Here is a 25,186-nt window from a genome sequence, read left to right as displayed (position 1 = left end):
CTCCCCTGCAAGGCGGAGCTCAGGCTACTGAGGCTGACACCCTCTGACTTCGGCTTCCCTGGATGGGGGCAGGGGTTGTCAGACGGGGGTCACGGCGCAATGAAGTTTGAGAACCGCTGGCTCAAAACAACTGAACTCCACTGTGATCGGCTGCACTTGCTTCACCATTTCCCAGTGGAGATTTTAAATCACGGCTGCTGCTTTGTTAGCATGGCCAGTAAATTGGAGAGTTCGCTCCTGTTGGGTGAACTGCACTTGAACTTTCTCCACGTCATCATGGAGGGATGGGGGAAAAAGCAGCACTAGAGTGAGAAGTAATGACTTTAGCAACTGGTCATGTGTCTCGAAGTCTCCAATAAATCTGAGCTCCAGCCTGTCCAACTGAACAAATCTCCAGTTGGGTGACCAGACAGCCTTCGGGAAAGATAGAAACCCACATCACAGAGAGGTAGACTACATGAAAATGAAAGAGTCAAGTGACATTTCAGAGCAGGTTACATCTGATGACTCAGAATTAGGAGAAGAGATTCTCCCACCACATTCTCCTCTGATCCTTTCAAACCTGCTCCACTCAGCACTGATTTTTGCAGAGGGGACTCCCTGGAGCAGGAGGCAGGAGAGGGGGTTCTGGTTCCATCTCTATATCAGGTCCAGTTCATGTTTCCCTTCTCCTTCCTTCCCCTCCATTGCTTTACCTTGCAGTTCCGGGACCCTTTGGTGTGCAGCTTCTTGTCTGGCATTCTCGGCTTCAATCTGCAGTCGCTGTAATGCCATGTGTCTCCTGTGTTCTCTCCCCTTCTCTTCTGCCTGCAATCGGCACAGATCCAGCTTCTTGCTAGTTTCACTTTCATGCAGTTTCCTGTTTTTCTCTCCCTACTTCCCTTGCCTGAAATAAGCAAACAGAAAATAACCGGTAACTTCTTTGACTGATCTTCAGCCACTACATTTAAAACTCACATAAAATCACCACCAGTGTCTCAGAGCAACAGGCTGTGCATATGATCCTGCTCAGCTGCACCACTGTGATGGGTCCCCCCCTGGGGTGCCACTTGGAACTGGGATACCACTGAGACCCCCTGACCCACCAGCCTGGGTTTCCACTCACACTGTACTGCTGTGATAAGCTGCCAACCCCTCTAGGCTTCACAATGCACGTCCACCAGCGCACACACAGGTAGTGACACACTGTCAGTGTCTGCTGTTGGGGGTTCACCCCTCCCTGGGGTGGCTGGGAGCCAGGCCGCCCACTACACGAGTCCCGTGCGTTGGGGAATTAGCCTGGTGGGTCAGGAAACGGCCAGGAGCTCAAGCCCTCAGGCAGGCGCTGAGCCAATAGTCTCGTACTGGAAGCCCAGGCCCTACGTTGGGGCAGGGCAACAAACAATAGTTCAGGGCTCAGACCCTCAGGCAGGGGCTGAGCAAACAGTTCAGTAGTTTAAGCCCAGGCTCCTAGGCCTGAGCGTCGAGGTGAGGGGAAGACTGCCACCCGTGAGTGGGGTGGCAGGGGGGACGCAGCCCCGCCCACTCCTCTGTGTCCCAGCCCGGGGCCCTAACAGCGGCAGGCAGCCTGCTGCTGTGTCAGTGGGGATCCTGGCCGCAACACACTGACATTGGCTCTGGGTGTGCTGCAGCCAGACTAGGGTCGGCTGCCCCCTGGCTACTTCCAACCTCCCCCTCTACCGGTACCTGTGTCTCAGCGGCGTCTTCCCCAGCGTCCCATCCCATGGGCTCCTCAGGATACGGAGCCGGGGTAAACTGGGCAGCTCCTCTGGGTCCCTTTGCACTGGTCAGCTTAGGGGCTCTTCCAGCGTCTGGTCGGCGTCCAGTCTCCGCAGATCCAGCCAGTCCTCGGGTCAGTCACAGGCGGCAGGATTCTCCCCAGCGGGAGCTAGGGCACCAGCGTCTGGCCTCTCTGGCGGCCAGGCAGCCTCTGAGCCCTGGAGCTGGGCTTTTATACTTCCTGCCCTGCGCCTTGACCTCTGGCGGGTGGGCACGGGCTCCAGCGACTCCACCCACTTTGGCGTTCGTAGGGACTTGTCCCTCTCTGGGGCGGCTGGGAGCCAGGCTGCCTCACTATACACACCCAGCTGCAGCTACATACACACGGGTTCTTTAACCGGTCCCTGCCTAGGAAGGTACAGCTAAGGCACCACAACCCTCCCCCCCAGAGGGCAAACCCAAAATTATACCGCCTTGCACTGCACAGAGAACGGTACAGTATAAGCTCAGGGAATTCACCTCCTCCCTCAATGAGGAGAGCAATATACAACAGCTTTCTGCCCCAAGTTATGACTTCCACGCACTGGTTTTAGACAAACAAAAACAAGTTTATTAACGACAGAAGATAGATTTTAAGTAGTGTGGAAGAAAAGTAGTTATAAGAGATAGCAAATAGATCAAAGCAGATTACCTAGCAAATAAAACCACAATTTAAACATAATATACGAAAGAGATTGGATATGAGTAGCAAGTTCTCACCCTAGATGATGATTTAAGCTGGTTGCAGAGATTCTTAAGGGGCTGAACAAGCAGTAGGACTGAGTGGACTTTTTGACTGTAAAGTTTTACATTGTTTTGTTTTTGAGTGCAGATCTGTAACAAAAAAAATCTACATCTGTAAGTTGCACTTTCAAGATAGAGATTGCACTACATTACTTGTATTAGATGAACTGAAAAATACTATGTTTTCTTTATCATTTTTATAGTACAGATAGCTGTAAGAAAAATAATATAAACTCAGCCCTGTACACTCTGTATTCTGTGTTGCAGGTGAAATCAATATATTTGAAAACACAGAAAGATATCCACAAATATTTAATGAAGGTCAACTGGTAGCCTATTGTTTAAGTGCGATTAAAGCTGTGAATAATCATGATTAATTTTTGTAATCGTGATTAACTTTTTGAGCAAATTGCATGAGTTAAGTGTGATTAACGGACAGCTCTAGTACTGAGGTGTGAGTTTTGAATGAAGGTTTTCCCGCACTCACAACATTCATAGGATCTCTCTCTCTCTCTCTCATGGGGATTTTCCAGTATCTAATAAGGTGCGAGCTGAGAGTGAAGGTTTTCCCACACTCTCAGCATTCATGGGGTCTCTCTCCCATGTGGATTCTCTCATGTCTAGTGAGCTGTGAGCCGCAATTGAAGGCTTTCCCGCACTCCCCACATTTATAGGGCCTCTCCCCAGTGTGGATTCGCTGATGTTTAATGAGGTTTGAGGTGGAAATGAAGCTTTTCCCGCACTCACAGCATTCATAGGGTCTCTCTCCCGTATGGATTCTCTCATGTCTAGTGACGTCTGAGCTCCTAGCGAAGCTTTTCCCGCACTGAGAGCACTGAAAGGGCCTCTCCCCCGTGTGGATTCTCTCATGGGTAGTAAGATCGGAGCTGTAAGTGAAGGTTTTCCCGCACTCATGGCATTCATAAGGTCTCTCCCCCCTGTGCATTCTCTCATGTCTAGTGAGCTTTGAACTGCAACTGAAGGTTTTCCCGCACTCACCGCATTTATAGGGACTTTCCCTGGTGTGGCTTCTCTGATGCTGAATAAGTTTTGAGCTGGCAATGAAGCTTTTCCCGCATTCACAGCATTCATAGGGTCTCTCTCCCGTATGGATTCTCACATGTCTAGTAAGGTCTGAGCTCCTAGTGAAGGTTTTCCCACACTGAGAGCACTGAAAGGGCCTCTCCCCTGTGTGGATTCTCTCATGGGTAGTAAGATCTGACCTGAGAGCGAAGGTTTTCCCACACTGGCTGCACACATGGGGTCTCTCTCCCGTGTGGATTCTCTCATGTCTAGTGAGCTCTGAGCTGCAATTGAAAGCTTTCCCGCACTCGCCACATTCATAGGGCCTCTCCCCGGTGTGGATTCTCTGATGCTGAATAAGATTTGAGCTGGAAGTGAAGCTTTTCCCGCACTCACAGCATTTATAGGGTCTCTCTCCCGTGTGCGTTCTCTCATGTCTAATGAGGGATGAGCTCCTGGTAAAGCTTTGCGCACACTGAGAGCACTGAAAGGGCCTCTCCCCCCTGTGCATTCGCTCATGGGTAGTGAGATACGAGCTGAGAGTGAAGGTTTTCCCACACTCTCTACATTCATAGGGTCTCTCTGCCGTGTGGATTATCTCATGTCGAGTGAGGTGTGAGATGCGATTGAAGGTTTTCCCGCACTTGCAGCATTCGTAGAGTTTCTCTCCCGTGTGGAGTCTCTGATGTTTAATAAGGGCAGAGCAGTCACTGAAGTTGTCCCCACACTCAGGGCATGTGTATTTTCTCTTTCCTCTGAGGATTTTCTGCTGGACTGTGATTTCTTCCAGGTCTCTGTGAGTTTCCCAAGGATAAATTATTTTTCCCATTTTCTCCCCGGGCTGGTTTCCCTGCTCCCTCTCTGCTCTGCGCTGAACCTCACAGGCTGTTCCCTGCTCATGACTCCTGGACACATCTCCTTTGGAGCTTTGCGATAATGCACCGTGTGATTCCACTTGCTCAGGATCTTCCTGCCGAGAATTCTGCTCCTCATTCTCACTCACCATCGCGTCACCTGCTGGGACAGAGAGAAAAACCTCAAACTGGGCTGGACAAGGGAACACCAAACCAAAATAAGTGCTGGAGAGATGTCAAAAAACAGGCACTGAATTCCCCCAAACTCTTCCCCCAAATTCTGCCTTCACATCCCATCCAAATGCTCAGATGGAAGGGAGGAAGCTACTGCCAGGTGTCTGTTAGGATCTGTAGGAAGCCATGAGCTGTATCTGCAGAGACGATACGACACCTGCTGGGGACAATCCTGAACTGAGACCTCCCAAGCTCTTTGTAGGGTATCCCCAGATTTTTCGCTCAACCAACTCAGAATCTGTAAGTGCCTAAATGTTCCTCACCCGTGCAGGGACCTCTGAGGATCTCTCTTTCCTCTGAATCCTGGAGGTCTAGGACCCACAGTTCTTGCCCTTCTTCCACCTTGGAGATCACATTAAGTTTGGAAACTGGAAACCCTGCTCAGATGAAAGAAAACAAAGGAGATCAGGTGAATTCATAAGACTTTGTCATGAAAAGTAATTATTGATTTAAAACCCAGTCCTTCGTAAACCAGTGAAATCCTAGGGCCAGCTCCCCAGGTCCTCAAAGGTGCAAAACGCTCTGCTCAAGAGAGATTGAAATACACACATATCTGCTAGGAACACACACAGACAGACACTGTGACAGTCTGTAACCCTGTATTCACTGTTTTGCAAAATTATGATATATTTTGTACAAAGTATGCCTCGTCAGGCATCATCTAGAAACTCATAATACGCTGAACATTATTGTCTTGTTAAACTGTGTGTTAAAATAGAAACACTGCGTATACAAAGTGTGACAGAGCTCCTTATCCAGCTCGGTGGGTTGTGTACTTCCTCTTAGTGGCGGGCTGGAGTATTCCTCTCCCCCTCAGGATTTCCCCACACCCCTGGGTTTACTGTTCACACCTTGCCTAAGCAGGGTTCCTCACGGCCTTTGTGACAGGGGAAGGGGGAGGGCAGCCTCTTAATCTCTGGTAGCCCCTCTGGGCACGGTGGTGACAGGCCAGATACCCAGTTCAGTCTCTCCCCTCTGGTGGGTTCTCTTCCCCAAAGGGCTGTTTGCCGTGTTGGGTAGGATTTCCCCAGCCCTTCGCCTCTGTACCTGTGGGGTTTCCCTCCTGGTGCTCATCAGCGTCTGCACTGCCCAGCTCTCCAGTAGTACACCTGCCTGCCTCCCACAGCACCTATCACGTGCTCCTATCTGGCTGGCTGGCGGGGAGGCTCTTAACAGGTTCTGGCAGGCCCCTTGATTGGCCCCAGGTGTCTTAATTAACCTGGAGTAACCCCTGTTCAGTTACCAGGGGAAAAGGAACCTGCTTATCCTGGGGCTAATATACTTGCCTTCCACAACTCTCCTGTAGCCGGCTGACTTGACCCCATCACAAAAGAGAGAAGATTTTACTGCATGATGTTACTGGAAAAAATGTTACAGTTCTGGGGAACAGCCACAGCCCAGTTCCTCAGAGCCAGCAAGGCCAACAGCTGGTTAAATGGCCATTCTCCAGTAGTGAGCTGGAGGCGGCGTGAGCGAGAAGTTTACATTTTATCACAGGGAGGACTTGAACCTCACATCCACGACAGAGAGCCTGTCACCACGACTCAGCTGAACACTGCAGATGTTTCTAGCACCAAGGCTTGAATTATAAAAAGAGGGGTGGAAAACACTTGATACTCTCTCTCTCCTGCCCCTTTTCTCTCTGAACAACTCCTGAAGAACTGAACTTTGGGAGGCAGGGCCTCTGGCTGAAAGGAAACCCAGCCTGTCACTGCATATGGAGAGAAAGCCATTTCCTGTGAATCTGCTTTAGCTTGTGAAGTTAGACGATTGTTTGCATTTCAGCTTTTATTTCTTTTGTGAGCGTTTCTGACCTTTATGCCTCGTTCCTTGTAGTCACTTAAAATCTTTTCTTTCTGTAGTTAATAGATACAAGAATAAAACAACTTTATTGTTGGATTACAGTGTGTGAGAAATTCCAGTTGGGATAACAAGCCTGGTGCATGTCATTGTCCATGGATGAAGTGACAGACTTTGTAGGACCTTGTATTGTTCAGTAATGTGCTGGAGACTGCAAGACACACATTTCTGGGGGGCAATCTGGGACTGGAGAATGGGCTGGGATTCCCCTGGGGTGTAATTCACGAGTGGGTGAGCAGCAGCACTCTATAATGTGTTGCTGGGAGCGAGATATACACTGGAGAATGTGTGTTAGCTGCCCAGGAGTGGCTGCTCTCACAGCAAAGCAGTGTGGAAAGGCACCCCAGGATGGAGAAGTGATGGGGGACAGCTGTTCAACAGTCCAGAGTGTACCCTGGGTAACGTCACAGACTCGCATTAGCAAAGAGGCTCCTAAAACACACAGAAGGTAAATGAATGTCTCAGAAAGCGAGGACGCCACACAGAGGGCAAGTCTCCCTGGCTCTGCTTCTTGCTGACAGAGAGGTCCAGAGACAATGGGAGAGTCCTGGGAATCTGGGAATAGTCAGCATGGGCTGGTGGGGTTCAGTGGAGAAAAGGAACAGGACGGGCAGGGATATCACTGAATGCAGGATCTCACACTGGTAGATGTCAGGAAAGCGCATACTGCAGCATTAGGGAATCTAGTGAGGCAGGTGTAATGGGAGGGAGTATGAAAATCCCTGGGTGTGGAGAATACCGGGAAATTAGAATACTGCTAGAATTCAGGAGCAACATATTCTAACTCCTCTGGCCAAGCAGAACGTGAAAAATAAGCATCAGGCCAGGTGACATCAAGAATGATGGACTCCAAGATCCAAGGAGCCTGCAGGGAAGAGAGATGATGGCTATTGTAGCTGCTGATGGGGAGCAAGACTCTCAAGATGTTTCACTACCAACCTAGGCCATTTTCACGTCCTGGGCGGCACTCCAGACCCATGAGGAGTTGTGTCATCTGCAATCCTGGGTGACTTTCAATGTTCTGCTGCTGGAGCTCCCTTGTCTGGATGCTCCCAGCCAGCATTCAAGGATGCGCTGAGTGTCTGTGAGATAAATAACTCTGGCCCAGCAGCTCTGACTGCAGCAGGCTGCTTCTTACACCCTAGGCACATTGTGGATTCTACCAGCTTTGAATAAACCTGGCAAGAGTCAGCAACAGCTGAATTTTCCCAAAACCACATGCTCTGCAATGGCGACTTTTTCCTGGATTGTTCAGAGGAATAATGATTGTTTGCTCCTCAGAAGAGACAAAATGGCCCAGCTTATCACTTCAGCTGGAGTTGGCTATCACTTGAATTCAAAGACAGCACCGCATTCGTTTAGATTAAGAGTAAAACAGGTTTAGTAACAAAAGCATTAAGGTCTAAAGGAGAAAGTCAGAAATGGTTACAAGCAAGTGAAAGTGAAAAATTTCTGGAGATTACGAGCTAACAAAACGACAATCTTGGCTCAAGGTAAGATTTTTACCACACGACTTTCCAGCAAGTGGGCAGACCACCCCCTTCCTCAACATCGCCCCCAAAGTCCAAAGGGCTTGGGTCTGTTGTCATCTTTAGTGGAAGATAACTTGGGGTTCTCTGCCTCTCTTTTGTATAGTTCAGTGAACCTTTGAAAGGGAGTTTTCTGGCGGTTCCCCTCCAAAGTAACGTTCATTCAAGCTGTGAGGAAGGAGGCCTGGAGTCTAGCACTGAAGGAAGTGTTACCGAAATGTTGGGTCCGCCCAGCTGAGAGCCAATGACCGCCAGACGGATAAGGAAAGGTTGCTTTATTTTGCAGAAGAAAGGAGAGTTCTGTACCTTGGTACAAAAACAATTTACTTTATACAAAAAACAAGAATTTTTTATACACATTCACACACAGGCTTCGGTCGTGTTAGCATTCGATTGGTGGTTAGCAAACCCTGCACTTCTGCTCAGCAAAAACCAGCTTAGGACCAGCTTTTACTGCCTTAAGACCGATAAGGGAAGACAGTTTAAAAGTTCAGGCTGTGTCCGTGAGGTGTCCAATTTCTCCTAATGGTTGCCAGCTATTATAAGGCTACTAGCTGTTAGGGGTCGTTGCTGACTGTTACAGTCCCCTCTTACGCAATTTGCCTGCATTGCCACCTTAACTCTGCTCCCATCCCTGCAGCTGGTAAGAGCCACTGGGAGGCTGGTACAAACATTAACAAACTGCCCCAGATCCTGGGGTATTCCCCATGTGTTCAGGGCTGCACATCAAGGCTGGAGGCCTTTCTGAAAATGATTTAGTCAAACACAAGGTGTCCAGCTCAGTACAGCTGTAACTGGCAGAAATTCTACAATCTGGGTGATACAGGAGATCAGCTAGACAACCAAATCATCCCTTCTGGCCTTAAAATTCTAAGAATCTATAACAGATACGAGGAAGGACAACGAATGCACCATCGTTTCTGTTGTGTTCACAGACGGGAATCCCAGCATTTATCCGCATGCCCCCCAGCTGTGTGCCCTGGGTCAGCTGTAGCTGTAACCGGATGGTGGAGGGAGCAGTTGAAGCAGTTTGGCGGAGCTGTGACTGTGGTCTGCAGAGAGGTGCAGGTGACCCCTGAGGGACCGAGTCTGCCCCATTTCAGTGCTCAGTGTTGTGGGTTGTGTCTCTAAAGGTGCACAAGGAGGAGTTCTTGCTCGGAGGCTGTCAGCACTCTGGTGCGATACACGCTAGTGATCTGTGGGGTGTAGTGAGGGGCAAGTGAAGGCAGTGACTCCGAAGGAATCCTCACAGTGAGGGCAGGGGAGTGGGATCAGTTTGCAAGTTGGAGCTGGTTTGCGTGGAGCAGGATCAGGGTGTGAGTGAAGGCCGAGGTTGGACGCTTCTGTCCATTATGCGGGACCCAAACCCCAGTTTCACCTTAAAACCAGAAGGTATTTGACCGTGTGGCAAACTGCTCCTGGGCTGTGTTCCCACAGTGTTGTGTAGCAGGGGAGGGCAGAGGGCTAGTGTGTGTGTCACTGGCATGTGGGGTGATGCTGCATCAGGGCAGCGTAATGGTTACGCTGTAGGGGTGACATGAACATTAACTAGTCACTTCTCCTTCTAAGAACCGAGGGGACGGGAATCCTTACCCGGCAAGGTCACATTCTCGTAGTTCGCCTGCATGACGGCTCTGCAGAGGGCTCTCTGAGTGGGGTCCAGCAGAGCCCCCTCTTCCCTGGTGAAATACACAGCCACCTCCTCGAAGGTCACCGGCCCCTGAAAGAGCAAGAGTCCAACACTCAGTACCGGCTGCCCCACTCACAGCCCCACTATTCATGGGGGAGAGGAGCCAATCACATGGAAGCTTTGGGTGCCTCACAGTCAGCAGAGTCCCACCCCCACCCCGCTCAGAGCATCCAGGAAACAGCAGGGTGAGGGGATGAAGCGAGAGCCCCTTGTCTCTCCCAGCAGATCCATCACCCCCCTACTAGCCACCGACGGATACAGGAGATGGAGCCCCTAGAAGGGTGCAGGGAGAGCTCCCTGGTAGGAAGCCTAACACTCTCCTTGTGAGGAGCTGGATATGGGGGGAGAGGCCTGTCCCCTACGCCTCACATGTGGGTGCCCCCTTCATATCTCACAGCAGCTGCTGGTTAGTGGGGTCAGGCTCCAGCCCTGGGAGTCTGGCGAGTCCCCTACGCCTCACATGTGGGTGCCCCCTTCATAGATTCATAGATTCATAGACTCTAGGACTGGAAGGGACCTCGAGAGGTCATAGAGTCCAGTCCCCTGTCCTCATGGCAGGACCAAATACTGTCTAGACCATCCCAGAGAGACATTTATCTAACCTACTCTTAAATATCTCCAGAGATGGAGATTCCACAACCTCCCTAGGCAATTTATTCCAGTGTTTAACTACCCTGACTAGGAACTTTTTCCTAATGTCCAACCTAAATCTCCCTTGCTGCAGTTTAAGCCCATTGCTTCTTGTTCTATCATTGGAGGCTAAGGTGAACAAGTTTTCTCCCTCCTCCTGATGACACCCTTTTAGATACCTGAAAACTGCTATCATGTCCCCTCTCAGTCTTCTCTTTTCCAAACTAAACAAACCCAATTCCTTCAGCCTTCCTTCATAGGTCATGTTCTCAAGACCTTTAATCATTCTTGCTGCTCTTCTCTGGACCCTCTCCAATTTCTCCACATCTTTCTTGAAATGCGATGCCCAGAACTGGACACAATACTCCAGTTGAGGCCTAACCAGCGCAGAGTAGAGCGGAAGAATGACTTCTCGTGTCTTGTTTACAACACACCTGTTAATGCATCCCAGAATCACGTTTACTTTTTTTGCAACAGTATCACACTGTTGACTCATACTTAGCTTGTGGTCCACTATGACCCCTAGATCTCTTTCTGCCGTACTCCTTCCTAGACAGTCTCTTCCCATTCTGTATGTGTGAAACTGATTGTTCCTTCCTAGGTGGAGCACTTTGCATTTGTGTTTATTGAACTTCATCCTGTTTACCTCAGACCATTTGTCCAATTTGTCCAGATCGTTTTGAATTTTGACCCTGTCCTCCAAAGCAGTTGCAATCCCTCCCAGTTTGGTATCATCTGCAAACTCAATAAGCGTACTTTCTATGCCAACATCTAAGTCGTTGATGAAGATATTGAACAGAACCGGTCCCAAAACAGACCCCTGCGGAACCCCACTTGTTATACCTTTCCAGCAGGATTGGGAGCCATTAATAACTACTCTCTGAGTACGGTTATCCAGCCAGTTATGCACCCACCTTATAGTAGCCCCATCTAAATTGTACTTTTCTAGTTTATCTATAAGAATATCATGCGAGACCGTATCAAATGCCTTACTAAAGTCTAGGTATATCACATCCACCGCTTCTCCCTTATCCACAAGGCTTGTTATCCTATCTCTCATAGTAGCCAGTGGTAAGTTAGATCAGGCTCCAGCACTGGGAGTCTGGTGCTTTTTCCTAACCCCAGCTAGGTGGGTTGTTTCCTGTTCCACAAATTAGGGTGTTTCCACCTCTGAACCGCACGCCTCTGTGCAGTGAGACCCAGTGCTATCCTGGCCAGATGAACTCCACAGCTCACCTCGGGAGCCGGGCCAGGATACATGGGACTGGGCTCAGAGCATGGACAGGACCAGTGGGATGAGGATCAGTGTCCTCCCCCGTAGGGAAAGGCACCGGCGCAGTCATGCCCACCTCTGCAGCCGCTCAGAGAAGAGGAGACACGAAAACTGCCCCGAGGGTCGTCCAAGGGAGGGGGAAACGAGACGACCCCAGGGGCGGCAGCAGTATGGGAGGTGGAGAGGGGAGAGATGGAGAATGCGACGGGGCAGGACTGGAGCCGGGAACGGGATCAGGAGCAGAGGCAGAGGTGGGGTCAGTGTCCTCAGCAGACAGCTCCTCTCGACAGGGTTCAGGGCCTGAGGGTACAGGGAGAGGAAGGGGTCCCTCAGTGACGCCTGGCCTGGGCACCACAAGCTCAGCACCTGTAACCACGGTGTCGGGCAGGATGGCAACTGGGCCCCAGCTGGGAGGAAAGGCAGCACTTCGCCTCGGGGTGGGGTGCACCCAAGGGCTTGGGGCCCGCTCCCTCGGCACTGTGTGTCACCCAAGGGGCGTGGCTCGGTGCCATCTGTGGCTGGGCAGATGGACAAGCCCAGGAACACCCCAGGGTCCAGAGTGGAGGCAGCAGCCTGGGGTAGGGGCGGGAGAGGAGGAGGCAGCGTGACTAATCCTCCCCCCACATCGAGGCCCTCTGGCAACGGGGCGTCCTCCCGCTGGGTGCCCTGGGTCAGACCCAGGGCCTCCATCTCCTGAAAACTGGAGTGAAAATCTCCCCCCACCGCCCCAGACGCCTCCCTGCAAGCAACAATTGCCTCGGCGCCGAGGGGGGCACAGATGACTGGTGGCAGGAGGGGCTCCATCCGAGGCCCCCTCACGGAGGGACTCCAGGAGGAGGGTGGTGCCGTTCCCCACGGCATCCTCAGCTGGGCCCTATGAGGGGGTAGCATGGACAGCTCGGCAGTAGCGGCCCCCCTTCAGTCTGCGGGGGTCCCCTCCCCCTCCGTGAGCCTGGGCCTCCCATTTAACGCATTCCCCTGTCCGAGCTCCCAGCACCCGGCGGTCCCAGGCATCCCTCCGTGCCGGGCCAGGGGGCCATCCCTCCGGCCATGGCACAGGTAGCACCGGGCCTCCACCGAAGAGCAGAGCCCCCGGGAATGGGCCCCATGGTGGGACACCAGAAAGGACCCCTCTGGCGCTCCAGCAGCTGGATCTGGAGCTGCCAGCAGGAGGACAGGAGGTGACGGGGGCAGGGTCCTTCCAGCCCCAGAGGAAAGGACTGATGACAGAAGGGAGTTTCCCCAGGGTGGGGAGGAAGGGGAGCAGGGGGGCATGGGGCAGGAAGGGCGGGACGGAGGTCAAATCCACCCGTACACCCAGGTCTTCCAGGGCCTCAATGGGAACATATACGCCCCCCACTGCCAGGCCCCTACCCATCGCCTGCTAGGCCGTGGCCTCCGATGCCAGGAAGACGACGACCTTCCTGTACATCCTGGAGGCCGGCACCGCGGCCGTGGATCCCACCACCTGCGCCAACGCCCGCACGTAGGTCTGCACATGGGGAGAGGCCGGCACCAGGAAGCAACGGACACCAGGCTCCCTGGTTAAGGTGGGAAAGGGGCCCTGGCCGCCAGGGATGGGACTGGATACGGCAGATGAAGTCGTGGTGTGTGGAGGGGCTGCAGCCACCTGGCGTACGCTCTGGGGTCAAGGGAGGGACACCCCCAGAGCTGGTGAATAGCAGGAGAAGGGGAGCATGTGGCGGATGATGGGGGGGGACAGCCCTGACCACAGAGGGGTTTCACCTTCCTAGTGGGGCTCTTGCCCCTTTCACTGGCCGAGGGGGCTCCCCCGACACTGGAGGGGGCAGGGGCCATGACAGCAGCAGAGTCCGTTCTCGTGTCTGCCGCTGGCACCCACTAGTGGGGCAATGGCAGAGGGGCCGGCGGTGGGGGTCGAGAGGTTAGCAGCAGGGAGAGATGGGGGAGCTGGCAGGAGGGTGCCACAGGCTCAGCATGAGGGGACCCACCCACAGTCTCCCCCCTCGTTGTGGGAAGGGGCAGAAGGGAGCATTGGTGGTGTTGGAGGGGAGATGGAGGGTGAGGGGGAAGGGGAAAGGCCAACCACTCCTCCCCACTGGGCTGCAGGCATGGCAGGAAAGTGCCCATGGAGGGGGCGCTCAGGGAGGCCGCTCAAGGCAGGGCAAGGTGTGGGCACTGCTCCTCCAGCTCCAGGAAGGGGAGGGATTATCAATGGGGGGGGGCAGTGAATGGGGGGGCATGTAAAAGAGGGAGAGGGGCACAAGTGCTTAGGGAGGGAACATGGCGCACGCAGCCAGGGGGCTGAGCGAGAGCAGAGCAGTGGAGGGGAAGGGGGCAAACTGCTGCAGGGAGGCTGGTGGGAGCCCACTGGCCAAGCGGAGCTGGGGAAGGGTAGGCCAGTCCGAGGGGGGTGAGGAAGGCCGTGCGCCTGCAGAACTGTCTGTGCTCACTGCTGCAGTGCGGCCAGCTGCTGCCATGGGTGAAGGAAGCAGCTGTGTCGAGGGGCCAAGACCCGGCCCAGAGGGTAGGTGGGGGAGGTGGCAGATGGGCTGGGGGAGGGCTCCATGCCCCCTCCCCACAACAGCAGTAGCTACCACCAGCACAGGAGCAGAGCTGGAAGAGTCCCCGTGTCCTGCAGCCATCCTGTGACGACTCCTTTTCCTCCTCCTGCGCCCCGGCAGGCAGTTCCGAAGCAGCAGCCAGGAGACCCCAGAGATGGCGGTGGGGTCCGCGTCCCTCCGGAGGGCAGGGCAGGGCAGCCAGGGAGAGCTCCAGCCCCTGTACGGGGGCGGAGGGGCTCCCTCGGACCCAGCAGTGGATGGTGTAACTGGAAGTAGAGAAGGCAGAGCCCCGAGCTCGGCTGGAGCGGAGACAGATACATCCTGGTAGCTCCAGGCTGCAGAGCCAAGAGACACCCTGCTGCCGGAGGAACCCAGGGAGCTGCCGTGACTGCCGCTGGCTACCAGCCCTGGGCAGACCGGACCACCCCGAGGGGAGGCAGCCTGGAGCGCAGTCAGCGCACTGTGGCTGGCCTCCCTGCTGACCCAGCGGCGGATCACTCCACCACGGTTAGGCCTCGGGCTGGGCCCTGGTGGAGTCGGGTAGGCCGCAGGCCCCCCACCACTGAGGTAGCACCGTAGGCCAGGGTTCCCCTACCACCTGCCAAAGCCAGGGTGCTAGACTGTTCCCCGCTCTTCCCCGCCTAAGGGCCCAGAGCTGACAGACTCCTGGGGGGCCCTGCTCCTGCCTGAGGATCACAACCCAGATATTGACTGGGGTCGGGACACTGACACCTGGGCAGCTAATTCCCCTGAAACAAGGCAGGTGCTGCAGCCTCCCTCTGACTCAGATGGGGAGGGATGATTACACCACCACTCAGGGCCGGCTTTAGGAAGTGCGAGGCCCAATTCGAACATTTTTCACGGAGCCCCGGCAGGGATGACTAAAAAAAAAAAAAAAACTTTAAAAAAAAAAGCCTTTCATTTCTTCCATGTATTATTTACTTTCCATAACTATATAAACAACAACAAAATGGTATATTATGTACATTGCATCACAGATTATAAATATCAAGTTGGTGAAGAGGAACTTCCTTGTACACCTCACCTATACGTTTCTAAAACTTTATCTTCCTTGCCATTTGTTCAGCAAAATCTTTCAGTATGTTGCCTAACGGTAAGCTCTTCATCACTTCGCATTCAATCGACATGATTGCCAGACTCCTTAATCGGTCTTCCTGCATTGTTGATCGCAGATGTGTTTTAATTAGATTTAACTTCGAGAAGATCCTCTCTCCTGAGGCTACAGTTTCCGGAATAGTCAGGAAGATTTGAACGGCTATAAATAAATTTGGGAATGCTGTTGATCGGTTATTACATGCAAGAAATTGAAGCATTTGTAAGGGGTTTCTACAATCAGACAGAAGAATTGGCTTTAATGCTTCCAGTTCTTCACAAAGCATGTAGCCATTTATGTCAAGTGATTTTACAGTTGAGACTTGTTCGTTTTCCTGCACTAGTTTCACATCTGTCAATGCGAGTTCCAGATCGGCAGCAGATTTTCGTATGGTGTCCTTGGGAAGATTTTTGAATTCGCATAAAAATCCAAATAAACTCACATGCTTTTGTAACTGTTCAAACCTTGGTCCAAGTGACTGTAAAGCTTTGTCTAAGACGTGATTGAAGCATTGCACTCTGTAAGCTTCTTCTGGATCAGAAAAGGCCTCGTCTGCAGACTCGTACTCAAATTGTTTTTTCGTTTGCGCAAACGTTTAGTCTGGAATACTGGAGTCACATCTAGATCTTCGGCAAGCTCATTGGCACCAATTAACACTTCTTGAAAACCCTTCTCTCTGTACGTTTTTAACCAGTTACAAAGCTTTTCGAATGAAGAAATTCCTGCAGAAATATCCATTGTATCACGCTGTAGCTCTTTGCTCACAAAATTCACTTGAGACAGTAAATCATGCCGGAAAACTAGCGAAACCAAAAAATTAGAATCCTTCATTTGAATAGCCAGTGATTCAGCTTCATTTTTTGCGTGAGCATCATCCATTGTTTCTGCTACCTCTACGAGTGCATCATAAAACTCCCCTGCTTGGTACCGCAGAGCTTAGACGCTCTGCATTCTACATTCCCATCGTGTTTCGCAAAGAGGCTTTACAGAAAGGCCAGTAACATGTTTTCTAAAAACAGTCCATCTTTTAGCAGATGCAGAGAAAAGAACATAAATACGCTGCAGGGCTCCAAAGAAAATCATCACATCAGGACATTTTTTGGCCACGTCTCCCACAATGAGATGATAGTTGTGACATGCACATGGTGTAAAAAAAGCTCTTGGGTTTGTTTTCAGAAGTCGTGCTTGTACACCTGATATATTTCCCTTCATATTCGCGCCGTTGTCATAGCCCTGCCCACGGATATTTACAACGTCCAATGCCAGGTCTTCGAGTTCACTTAGAAGGACATTGTACAAATATTCACTTGTGCTGCTTTCTACTGCTATGAACTTAATGAAATGTTCATATACTCCTGCTGGAATATTTGGTGATACACCATCAGCCACATATCTAATTGTCAATGACATTTGTTCTTGGTGACTAATGTCAGAAGTGCAGTCGAGTATAATAGCAAAATACTTAGCAGCCTTAACTCGAGCTATTATTTCATGCTTAACAGCATTCCCTACAATACTAATAAGTTCATTTTGAATGTTGTTTCCTAAATAATGGTCATTATTTCTTTGTTAATGATTCTTTGTAAATGTTCCTGCATCACTGGGTCAAACTTTCCCAGTAATTCAATCACTCCAAGAAAATTTCCATTGTATGATGTTCCCAGCTGTTCATCAGATCCACGAAATGGTAAGTTTTGTTCTGCTAGCAACTGAACGACAGCGACTAGTCTCTCAAAAACTTGATGCCAGCGTTTTGCTTCATGGTCAGTAAGTTTCGGTTGTATTGCGTCAGTGGCTTTTTCAGCAGATAACCTTTGCTGAAGGTCGCAGCAACTAAGCACAGCGTGTAAATGTCCTTTTGAGTTTTTGTGCTCAGCCAATCTCGTATGAATACTAGACCAGTCATTAAAACCATCAGATGCTAATGAACTTGTCACATTATTGCACAAAATCTTACAGTAATAACAAAAGATCTTGTCGGCTGACACTGAGTAGATCACCCAAGGTCGAGGTACAATTTCACCATTTGAAAGTTTCCTTTTGCAGTGAAACTTTGAAAAGTGTTTCCCAATCTTATTTTTAGGGAAATCTACAATAATTTTAGGCGGCCCTTGTTTGACTAAATACTCTCCGAGACGCTGGCTAATGTACTCTGGCCAAGTTGCGGGATCATCAGATATTTCTTTCTGGTCAGCAGAGTTGAAGTTGCCTTTCTGCTCTGGATATAAACCATCTGCATCTTGATTATCAGAACAGCACTCTTGACCCTCAGCACCTTCAGCATCAGTTACAGCCCTTTTTGTAGTCTTTTCACCGTGACTGTCCTGAGTGTCTTCTTCAGACTGATTTGGCTCTTCAAATTCTTCGCCGCTGCTGTCATTCTCTGTCTGCGTTGTATGTTCTACTGGAGGATTTTCAGCCATATCTGCGTCTTCACTGAGCTCTTCTGGCTCAACAGCAGAATCAGGTCTGCTAAAATACTTGCTTAACGCACCCTTTTGCTTCTGTCTTTCAACTGCCTTTGCCTTGTAGATGGCTCTTTCTTACTCCCACTTGGGTATTTTCTACCAAGGTCTCTTGATCTCTTACCCATATTGATAGACGTCACCACATTCTAAAGGAATATTAATTATAGATTTTCACTTTCATGTTAGGAAAACAATGTATGTTTTGATAGTTGTACAACTGAGTTTCTTCAATAATGTTTATTTTATAAAAATTTATAAAATATTTCTGGTTTTTTATATTAGATGAAATTAAGACAATGAGCCTAATCAGTTTTAAAATATGTATTTGCAACAGTAATGAACAGTAATGAACTTAAGTCTTAAAGCAGCAAGCGAATAACACAGTTCATTGATGATATTTTAAGTATATGGAATACCAAAACAACGCGTCGTTATAAGTGTTAAGTGTTTTCGCACTGCGGAATCAGCTGGGGCTAGCTAACGTGTAGTACACAATTATTATTACAGAGACAATTTATAACCATGGTTAAGTTCAACTTACCAGTAAAAATGCAGCTAATCCTTGCAATACAGCAAGAGGAGCTATGTGACAGGTTGCCCAGCAGCTCTGGGTTGCCTCATTCCGAATGCAGCTGTGACGTCAGGGTGTGATCCAAACACGGGCTGTACGCTGTGGCCAGGGCGGAAGGGCTGGGGCTGAGGGCAGTGAGGAGCTGCTAAAATCTTAGCAACTGGTTCCCTATAAAAAGTTCTGATTTAAGGGATGTGCCACAGTAAGTATTTTTTTGTACCAATAGCACTACCATACGTCCCTATTTTCCCAGGAGGAATTTTTAAAATTTAAAATTTAAAAATTCCTTCCAGATGGCGATTTAAGACCCAAAAAGCCTGACATGTCTGGGAAAATACAGATTTATATTAACTCCACCTAAAGTTCTTTTTTTAACAGATAGGCCTGAACTAGAAATGAGCTCCGTTTCACATATGTGGGTCCCCGCAACTCCCTGGGGGTATGCTAGGGTGACCAGATGTCCCAATTTTATAGGGACAGTCCCAATTTTTGGGTCTTTTTCTTACATAGGCTCCTATTACTCCCCACACCCTGTCCCGATTTTCCACACTTGCTGTCTGGTCACCCTAGGGTGTGCACGTGTGGGTCCCAGCTGGTCCCTGCCCCCCTCATTGAAGCAGGTGTGCAGGGTTACTGCCCTGGGAACTGCAGGCACCAGTGGACATGGGGCTGGCTGGAGGTAGGGTCTGGCTGCAGGCAGGGCAAGGGGTGCGGGGCTGACTGGAGACGGAGTGTGTGGGGTAGGCTGGCTGGCTTCAGGCAGGGCCGCAGGGGGGTGCCGCAGTGTTTGGCAGGGCTGGAGACAGAGGAGTGCGGGAGTGGCTGGCTTCAGGCAGGGGGGTGCAGCAGGGGTTCGCTGGAGACAGGGCAGGGGGTGTGGGGCTGGTGTCGGCAGGGGTATGTGTGGGGCTAGCTGGCTTCAGGCTGGGCCGCAGGGGGGTGCAGCAGGGACTGGCTGGAGACAGGGCAGGGGGTGCAGCAGGGGCTGGCTGTGGGCAGGGCAGGGGCTTCCGAGCTCGCTGCAGACCGGGGCTGGTCTGGCAGGGCAGGGGGTGCGGGTACAGCCCACCCTGTACTGTAAGTGTCCCCTCCCCCACCAGGGTAGCTGCAGCAGCCCAGGGCTCAGGGGCTATTTAAAGGGCAGGGGCGCAGAGGCAGCTGGAGCCCTGGACTTTTTAAATAGCCCCCAGAGCCCCGCAGCCCTACCCCAGGGCTCTGGGGGCTACTGCTGGAGCCCCAGGCCCTGTAAATTGCCCCCTGGGGAAGCTGGGCCACCCCGGTGCGGCGCACCGGCTCTTGCCAGTACGCCATACTGGGGCTTGGGCACGGGGGGAGTCAGGGGAATCGGCCTAAAGCTGGCCTTGCCACCACTACAGTCTGTTCCTAGAATCTAAGCGACTCGTTCAATAGATCCCAGCAGGTTTGCCACCCCCTGGCCTCCTCCCCTTCTCCACCCTGTGCATTTCCTGCCCTGCTCCAACCTCCAAACCGGCTGTGCAAATCTTCCCACCTCCGGTGTATTTGCTGCCCCCTCCCTCCTGCAGGAACCCACCAGCCACCCCCCAATGATCCCTACCTGAACTGGCTCTTCTGCAGCCATTTCTCTTTCCTGTCCCAAGGGAAGGTGGGACCAGTGGGAGTGAGACGTGGGCGACACTCTGCAGCCTGGCAGGGTGAGAAGGGCAGTTGTAGAAGTTTCAGAACAGGCGTCAGTTCATTTCACGTCCCGATTCCCCCAGCCCCTTTCCCTGCAGACAGACACCCCAGATTCTGCCATGCTGGGAACATGCTCCATCGTTTTATTGTGGTGCAGACCTGGCCCCTCCTGCCAGGCTAAGCCCCCACCGTTTTAAACCCCCAGAAAAGAGCAGAACCAGAGGAGTCATTTTGGGGGTTACCCCTGACACTGACCCCCGAGCAGTGCACACCCCAGCTCGGGGGATATGGAGTCAGGAACTGGCTTTTCTTCTCCCAGATCACAATGGAGGCTGCAGCCTCTGACCCAGGAAGCTGAATCCTAATAACCAGGACAGAGAGTTGGAGCCGCCTTCCCTCCTTTAGCAACAACCAGAACCTGTGGGGAGAGCAGCTAATGAAACCCCCTCCCCAGAGGGACAGTTGTCCAGGTCACTCCCTGTCTTTCCTTGCAGTGACTCTGGATTAACACTGGTGTCAATGACACCAGAAGCACAGTTCAGAAAGGAGAAGGCCAGAATCCTCTTCAGCAGATCACTGGGTGGGGCTCCTAACCCCCTTCCCACCTCCCTCAGCCCCAGATCTAGGACAAAGACTTAGGGCAAGAATTTTCCATAGAAAACCAGAAGTCCCTGCAGTTTTCCAGAGGGGAGAGAAGCAAAAACCTGCTGGTGGTTTCACCTCTCGGTGTTTGATAGTGGATAGAAAGTTACCATCCGTCTCTGCTGGCCACTCACACCGGCAGCGGGAGCCCTGGGGGTGCTTCTTTAACAGGGGAATGAAAGGCCAAAATAGTGAAGACATTTCCATGGCCTGTCACTAGCAAATAATGGCCACCAAGGATCCATCCCAGAGGTGGTTGCATCTTAGTGTAGGGGGAAGCAACCCTTCAGGGAGACCCTTTGCCATGGGGTTTGGGAAACTTCTGGGCCCACGCTGCACTCAGAGAGACCTCCTCACCCTGTGACATCTGGAGAAAAGAAAAGGGTCCAGCCAACTCTCCTGTTACCCGCCAGGACCCACTGATCCCCAAACAGGGGGAGGCCTCTGGCTTTGACATGTATTAAAGATATGGCTGGTCTCTTTCATGGGCAAACCTTTTAACAGAGCTAAAGGGGGGATGAAATGACATTCAAAGGAGAGGAGGAAAGATAATCCTGGTGCAATTTAACCCTCTTAAAGTGCAGGATTTTTAATTGCCATTTGATGATGACATAGAAAGAGGCAAACCTGAGCTCCGAGTCCATGTTCAGAAAAGGAAGAGAAAAGAGCAGCAATGTGAGGAATGTGGATCTAGTTCTGTAAATTTGAGACGTGACAAAAGGTGGGGGGGTGATGTCAGTGGTGGAGATGAGGCGAAAGCTGAGTGTGTTTCCCATCAGTATCTGATGAGTGAAGAGAGAAAAGGGGGCACCAGGGGCACAGATCTGAGACCCGCGTTGGAGAATCGGGGGGAAGGGGTCAATGTGGGATTGTTGGTATTTGATAGTCAGAGCGACAGGGGGATCGCAGGGCAGGCTCAGTCAGTGACAGACGACAGCAGATACAAGGGGGCGCCACGGGCACAGATCTGAGACCCGCGTTGGAGAATCGGGGGGAAGGAGTCAATGTGGGATTGTTGGTATTTGATAGTCAGAGCGACGGGGGGATCTCGGGGCAGGTTCAGTCAGTGACACACGCCAGCAGAGACAAGGGGGTGCCACGGGCACAGATCTGAGACCCGCGTTGGAGAATCGGGGGGAAGGGGTCAATGTGGGATTGTTGGTATTTGATAGTCAGAGCGACGGGGGGATCTCGGGGCAGGTTCAGTCAGTGACACACGCCAGCAGAGACAAGGGGGTGCCAGGGGCACAGATCTGAGACCCGCGTTGGAGAATCGGGGGGAAGGGGTCAATGTGGGATTGTTGGTATTTGATAGTCAGAGCGACAGGGGAATCTCGGGGCAGGTTCAGTCAGTGACACACGCCAGCAGAGACAAGGGGGCACCAGGGGCACAGATCTGAGACCCGTGTTGGAAAATCAGGGGCAAGGGGTCAATCTGGGATTGTTGGTATTTGATAGTAAGAGCGACGGGGGGATCATGGGGCAGGATCAGTCAGTGACAGACGCCAGCAGAGACAAGGGGGCGCCAGGGGCACAGATCTGAGACCCGCATTGGAGAATCGGGGGGAAGGGGTCAATCTGGGATTGTTGGTATTTGATAGTAAGAGCGACGGGGGGATCATGGGGCAGGATCAGTCAGTGACAGACGCCAGCAGAGACAAGGGGGCGCCAGGGGCACAGATCTGAGACCCGCGTTGGAGAATCGGGGGGAAGGGGTCAATGTGGGATTGTTGGTATTTGATAGTCAGAGCGACGGGGGGATCTCGGGGCAGGTTCAGTCAGTGACAGACGCCAGCAGAGACAAGGGGGGATATTCAAGTATTGGATCCAACCTGTGATGCTGGCAGAGAAAAGCGGGTCCCAGACTCGGGATAAAAGGAAGGTCCTTTCATGGACTGAGAACTGGTTAAAAGACAGGGAACAAAGGGTAGGAATTAATGGTAAATTCTCAGAATGGAGAGGGGTAACTAGTGGTGTTCCCCAAGGGTCAGTCCTTCGACCAATTCTATTCAACTTCTTCATAAATGATCTGGAGAAAGGGGTAAAGAGTGAGGTGGCCAAGTTTACAGATGATACTAAACTACTCAAGATAGTTAAGACCAAAGCAGATTGTGAAGAACTTCAAAAAGATCTCACAAAACTAAGTGATTAGGCAACAAAATGGGAAATGAAATTTAATGTGGATAAATACAAGGTAATGCACACTGGGAAAAATAACCCCAACTATACATACAATATGATGGGGGCTAATTAAGCTACAACGAGTCAGAAAAAAGATCTGCGCATCATCGTGGATAGTTCTCTGAAGATGTCCACGCAGTGTGCAGAGGTGGTCAAAAAAGCAAACAGGATGTTAGGAATCATTAAAAAGAGGATAGAGAATAAGAGTGAGAATATCTTATTGCCCTTATATAAATCCATGGTACGCCCACATCTCGAATACTGTACAGATGTGGTCTCCTCACCTCAAAAAAGATATTCTAGCACTAGAAAAGGTTCAGAAAAGGGCAACTAAAATGATTAGGGGTTTGGAGAGGGTCCCATATGAGGAAAGATTAAAGACGCTAGGACTCTTCAGCTTGGAAAAGAGAAGACTAAGGGGGGATATGATAGAGGTGTATAAAATCATGAGTGATGTGGAGAAAGTGGATAAGGAAAAGTTATTTACTTATTCCCATAATACAAGAACTAGGGGTCACCAAATGAAATGAATGGGCAGCAGGTTTAAAACAAATAAAAGGAAGTTCTTCTTCACACAGCGCACAGTCAACTTGTGGAACTCCTTGCCGGAGGAGGTTGTGAAGGCTGGACTATAACAGGGTTTAAAAGAGAACTGGATAAATTCATGGAGGTTAAGTCCATTAATGGCTCTTAGCCAGGCTGGGTAAGGATGGTGTCCCTAGCCTCTGTTTGTCAGAGGGTGGAGATGGATGGTGGGGGGAGTGGCACAAACAGGGACAGGACCCAATTATCCCCCCTTCGCCCCCCGGGGGTTTCCAGTTGCCAAGAGACAGCTCAACCCTCCCCACGCCGCAACTCCGGCCTCGCCCCTCCCCCCACTGACCCCCCCTCTGGCAACTCCGGCCTCGCCCCTCCCCCCACTGACCCCCCCGCAACTCCAGCCTCGCCCCTCCCCCCACTGACCCCCCCGGCCACTCCGGCCTCGCCCCTCCCCTCACTGACCCCCCCGGCCACTCCGGCCTCGCCCCTCCCCCCACTGACCCCCCCCGGCCACTCCGGCCTCGCCCCTCCCCCCACTGACCCCCCCCCGGCCACTCCGGCCTCGCCCCTCCCCCCACTGACCCCCCCCGGCATCTCCGGCCTCGCCCCTCCCCCCACTGACCCCCCCCGGCAACTCCGACCTCGCCCCTCCCCCCACTGACCCCCCCCGGCAACTCCGACCTCCCCCCTCCCCCCACTGACCCCCCCCGGCAACTCCGGCCTCGCCCCTCCCCCCACTGACCCCCCCCGGCAACGCCGGCCTCGCCCCTCCCCCCACTGACCCCCCCCGGCAACGCCGGCCTCGCCCCTCCCCCCACTCACCCCCCCTCTGGCAACTCCGGCCTCGCCCCTCCCCCACTGACCCCCCCGGCAACTCCGGCCTCGCCCCCCCGTGACCCGGCTCCGGCTCCGGCTCTTACCGGCCTGCGCGAGCTCCCGGCGATCCCGGCAGAAAGGGGGCGGGGCGGGAAGCAGAGCCCGGAAATGACGCGTCTACGGCCGGGCACGAGGCCGTTCCGTTGGGACGGTTGTAGAGAGCGGGCCGCGCGCGGGGGGCGGAGCCGGGAACTGCTTCCGGGTAAGGGGGCGGGGCCTGTGCACTGGTGATGCCCCGCCCCAAAGAGGGGCGGGGCCGGGGGCAGGGCCGTACCACGGGGAACGGGGCTGGGGGCCGGGGGGCAGGGCCGTGCCATGGGGATTGGGGCAGGGGGTCGGGTGCCATGGAGAATGGGGCTGGGTGCCAGGGGGCAGGGCCGTGTACGGAGAAGGGGCGTGGGTGCCGTGGGGCTGGGTGCCATGGAGAATGGGGCTGGGTGCCAGGGGGCAGGGCCGTGTACGGAGAAGGGGCGTGGGTGCCGTGGGGCTGGGTGCCATGGAGAATGGGGCTGGGTGCCAGGGGGCAGGGCCGTGTACGGAGAAGGGGCGTGGGTGCCGTGGGGCTGGGTGCCATGGAGAATGGGGCTGGGTGCAGGGGGCAGGGCCGTGCCACGGGGAAGGGGTCTGGGTGCCATGGAGAATGGGGCTGGGTGCCATGGGGCAGGGCCGCACCACGGGGAAGGGGGCTGGATGCCATGGAGAATGGGGCTGGGTGCCATGGGGCAGGGCCGCACCACGGGGAAGGGGGCAGGGTCTGGGTGCCATGGAGAATGGGGCTGGGTGCCATGGGGCAGGGCCGCACCACGGGTTAGGGGGCTGGATTTGTATCCAAGCTCCATCCAGAGAGCAGAACCCCCGATTGAGAAGAAATCCAAGTTCTCTGTCTGGCACCTTAGACCACTCAGACCCCCAGATTGTATTTCAGTGCCTCACCCCTGGTTTTTTACAATCCCCTATTCAGAGGCGATTGTGCAGCCGGCTGGTCGTTTGGAAGCCAGAG

General features: G+C 52.6%; 1 protein-coding gene across 1 annotated transcript; it reads right to left on the bottom strand.

The window, feature by feature from the left end:
* Positions 1 to 2,501: 2,501 nt before the first annotated feature.
* LOC127039366 (zinc finger protein 436-like) lies at positions 2,502 to 24,253 on the bottom strand. Its single transcript, XM_050932946.1, is given in 6 exon segments — positions 2,502 to 3,102; positions 3,104 to 4,539; positions 4,877 to 4,990; positions 9,596 to 9,722; positions 19,868 to 19,956; positions 24,231 to 24,253. Coding segments are annotated over 5 exon segments (1,785 nt in total). The 5' UTR covers positions 19,892 to 19,956; positions 24,231 to 24,253; the 3' UTR covers positions 2,502 to 3,018.
* Positions 24,254 to 25,186: the final 933 nt, after the last annotated feature.

Source organism: Gopherus flavomarginatus, chromosome 23, assembly GCF_025201925.1.
Source record: "Gopherus flavomarginatus isolate rGopFla2 chromosome 23, rGopFla2.mat.asm, whole genome shotgun sequence".
In the NCBI taxonomy this organism is placed as follows: Eukaryota; Metazoa; Chordata; order Testudines; family Testudinidae; genus Gopherus; species Gopherus flavomarginatus.
The sequence above is the reverse complement of the archived record's forward strand: the minus strand, read 5'-3'. Positions and strand labels throughout refer to the sequence as shown.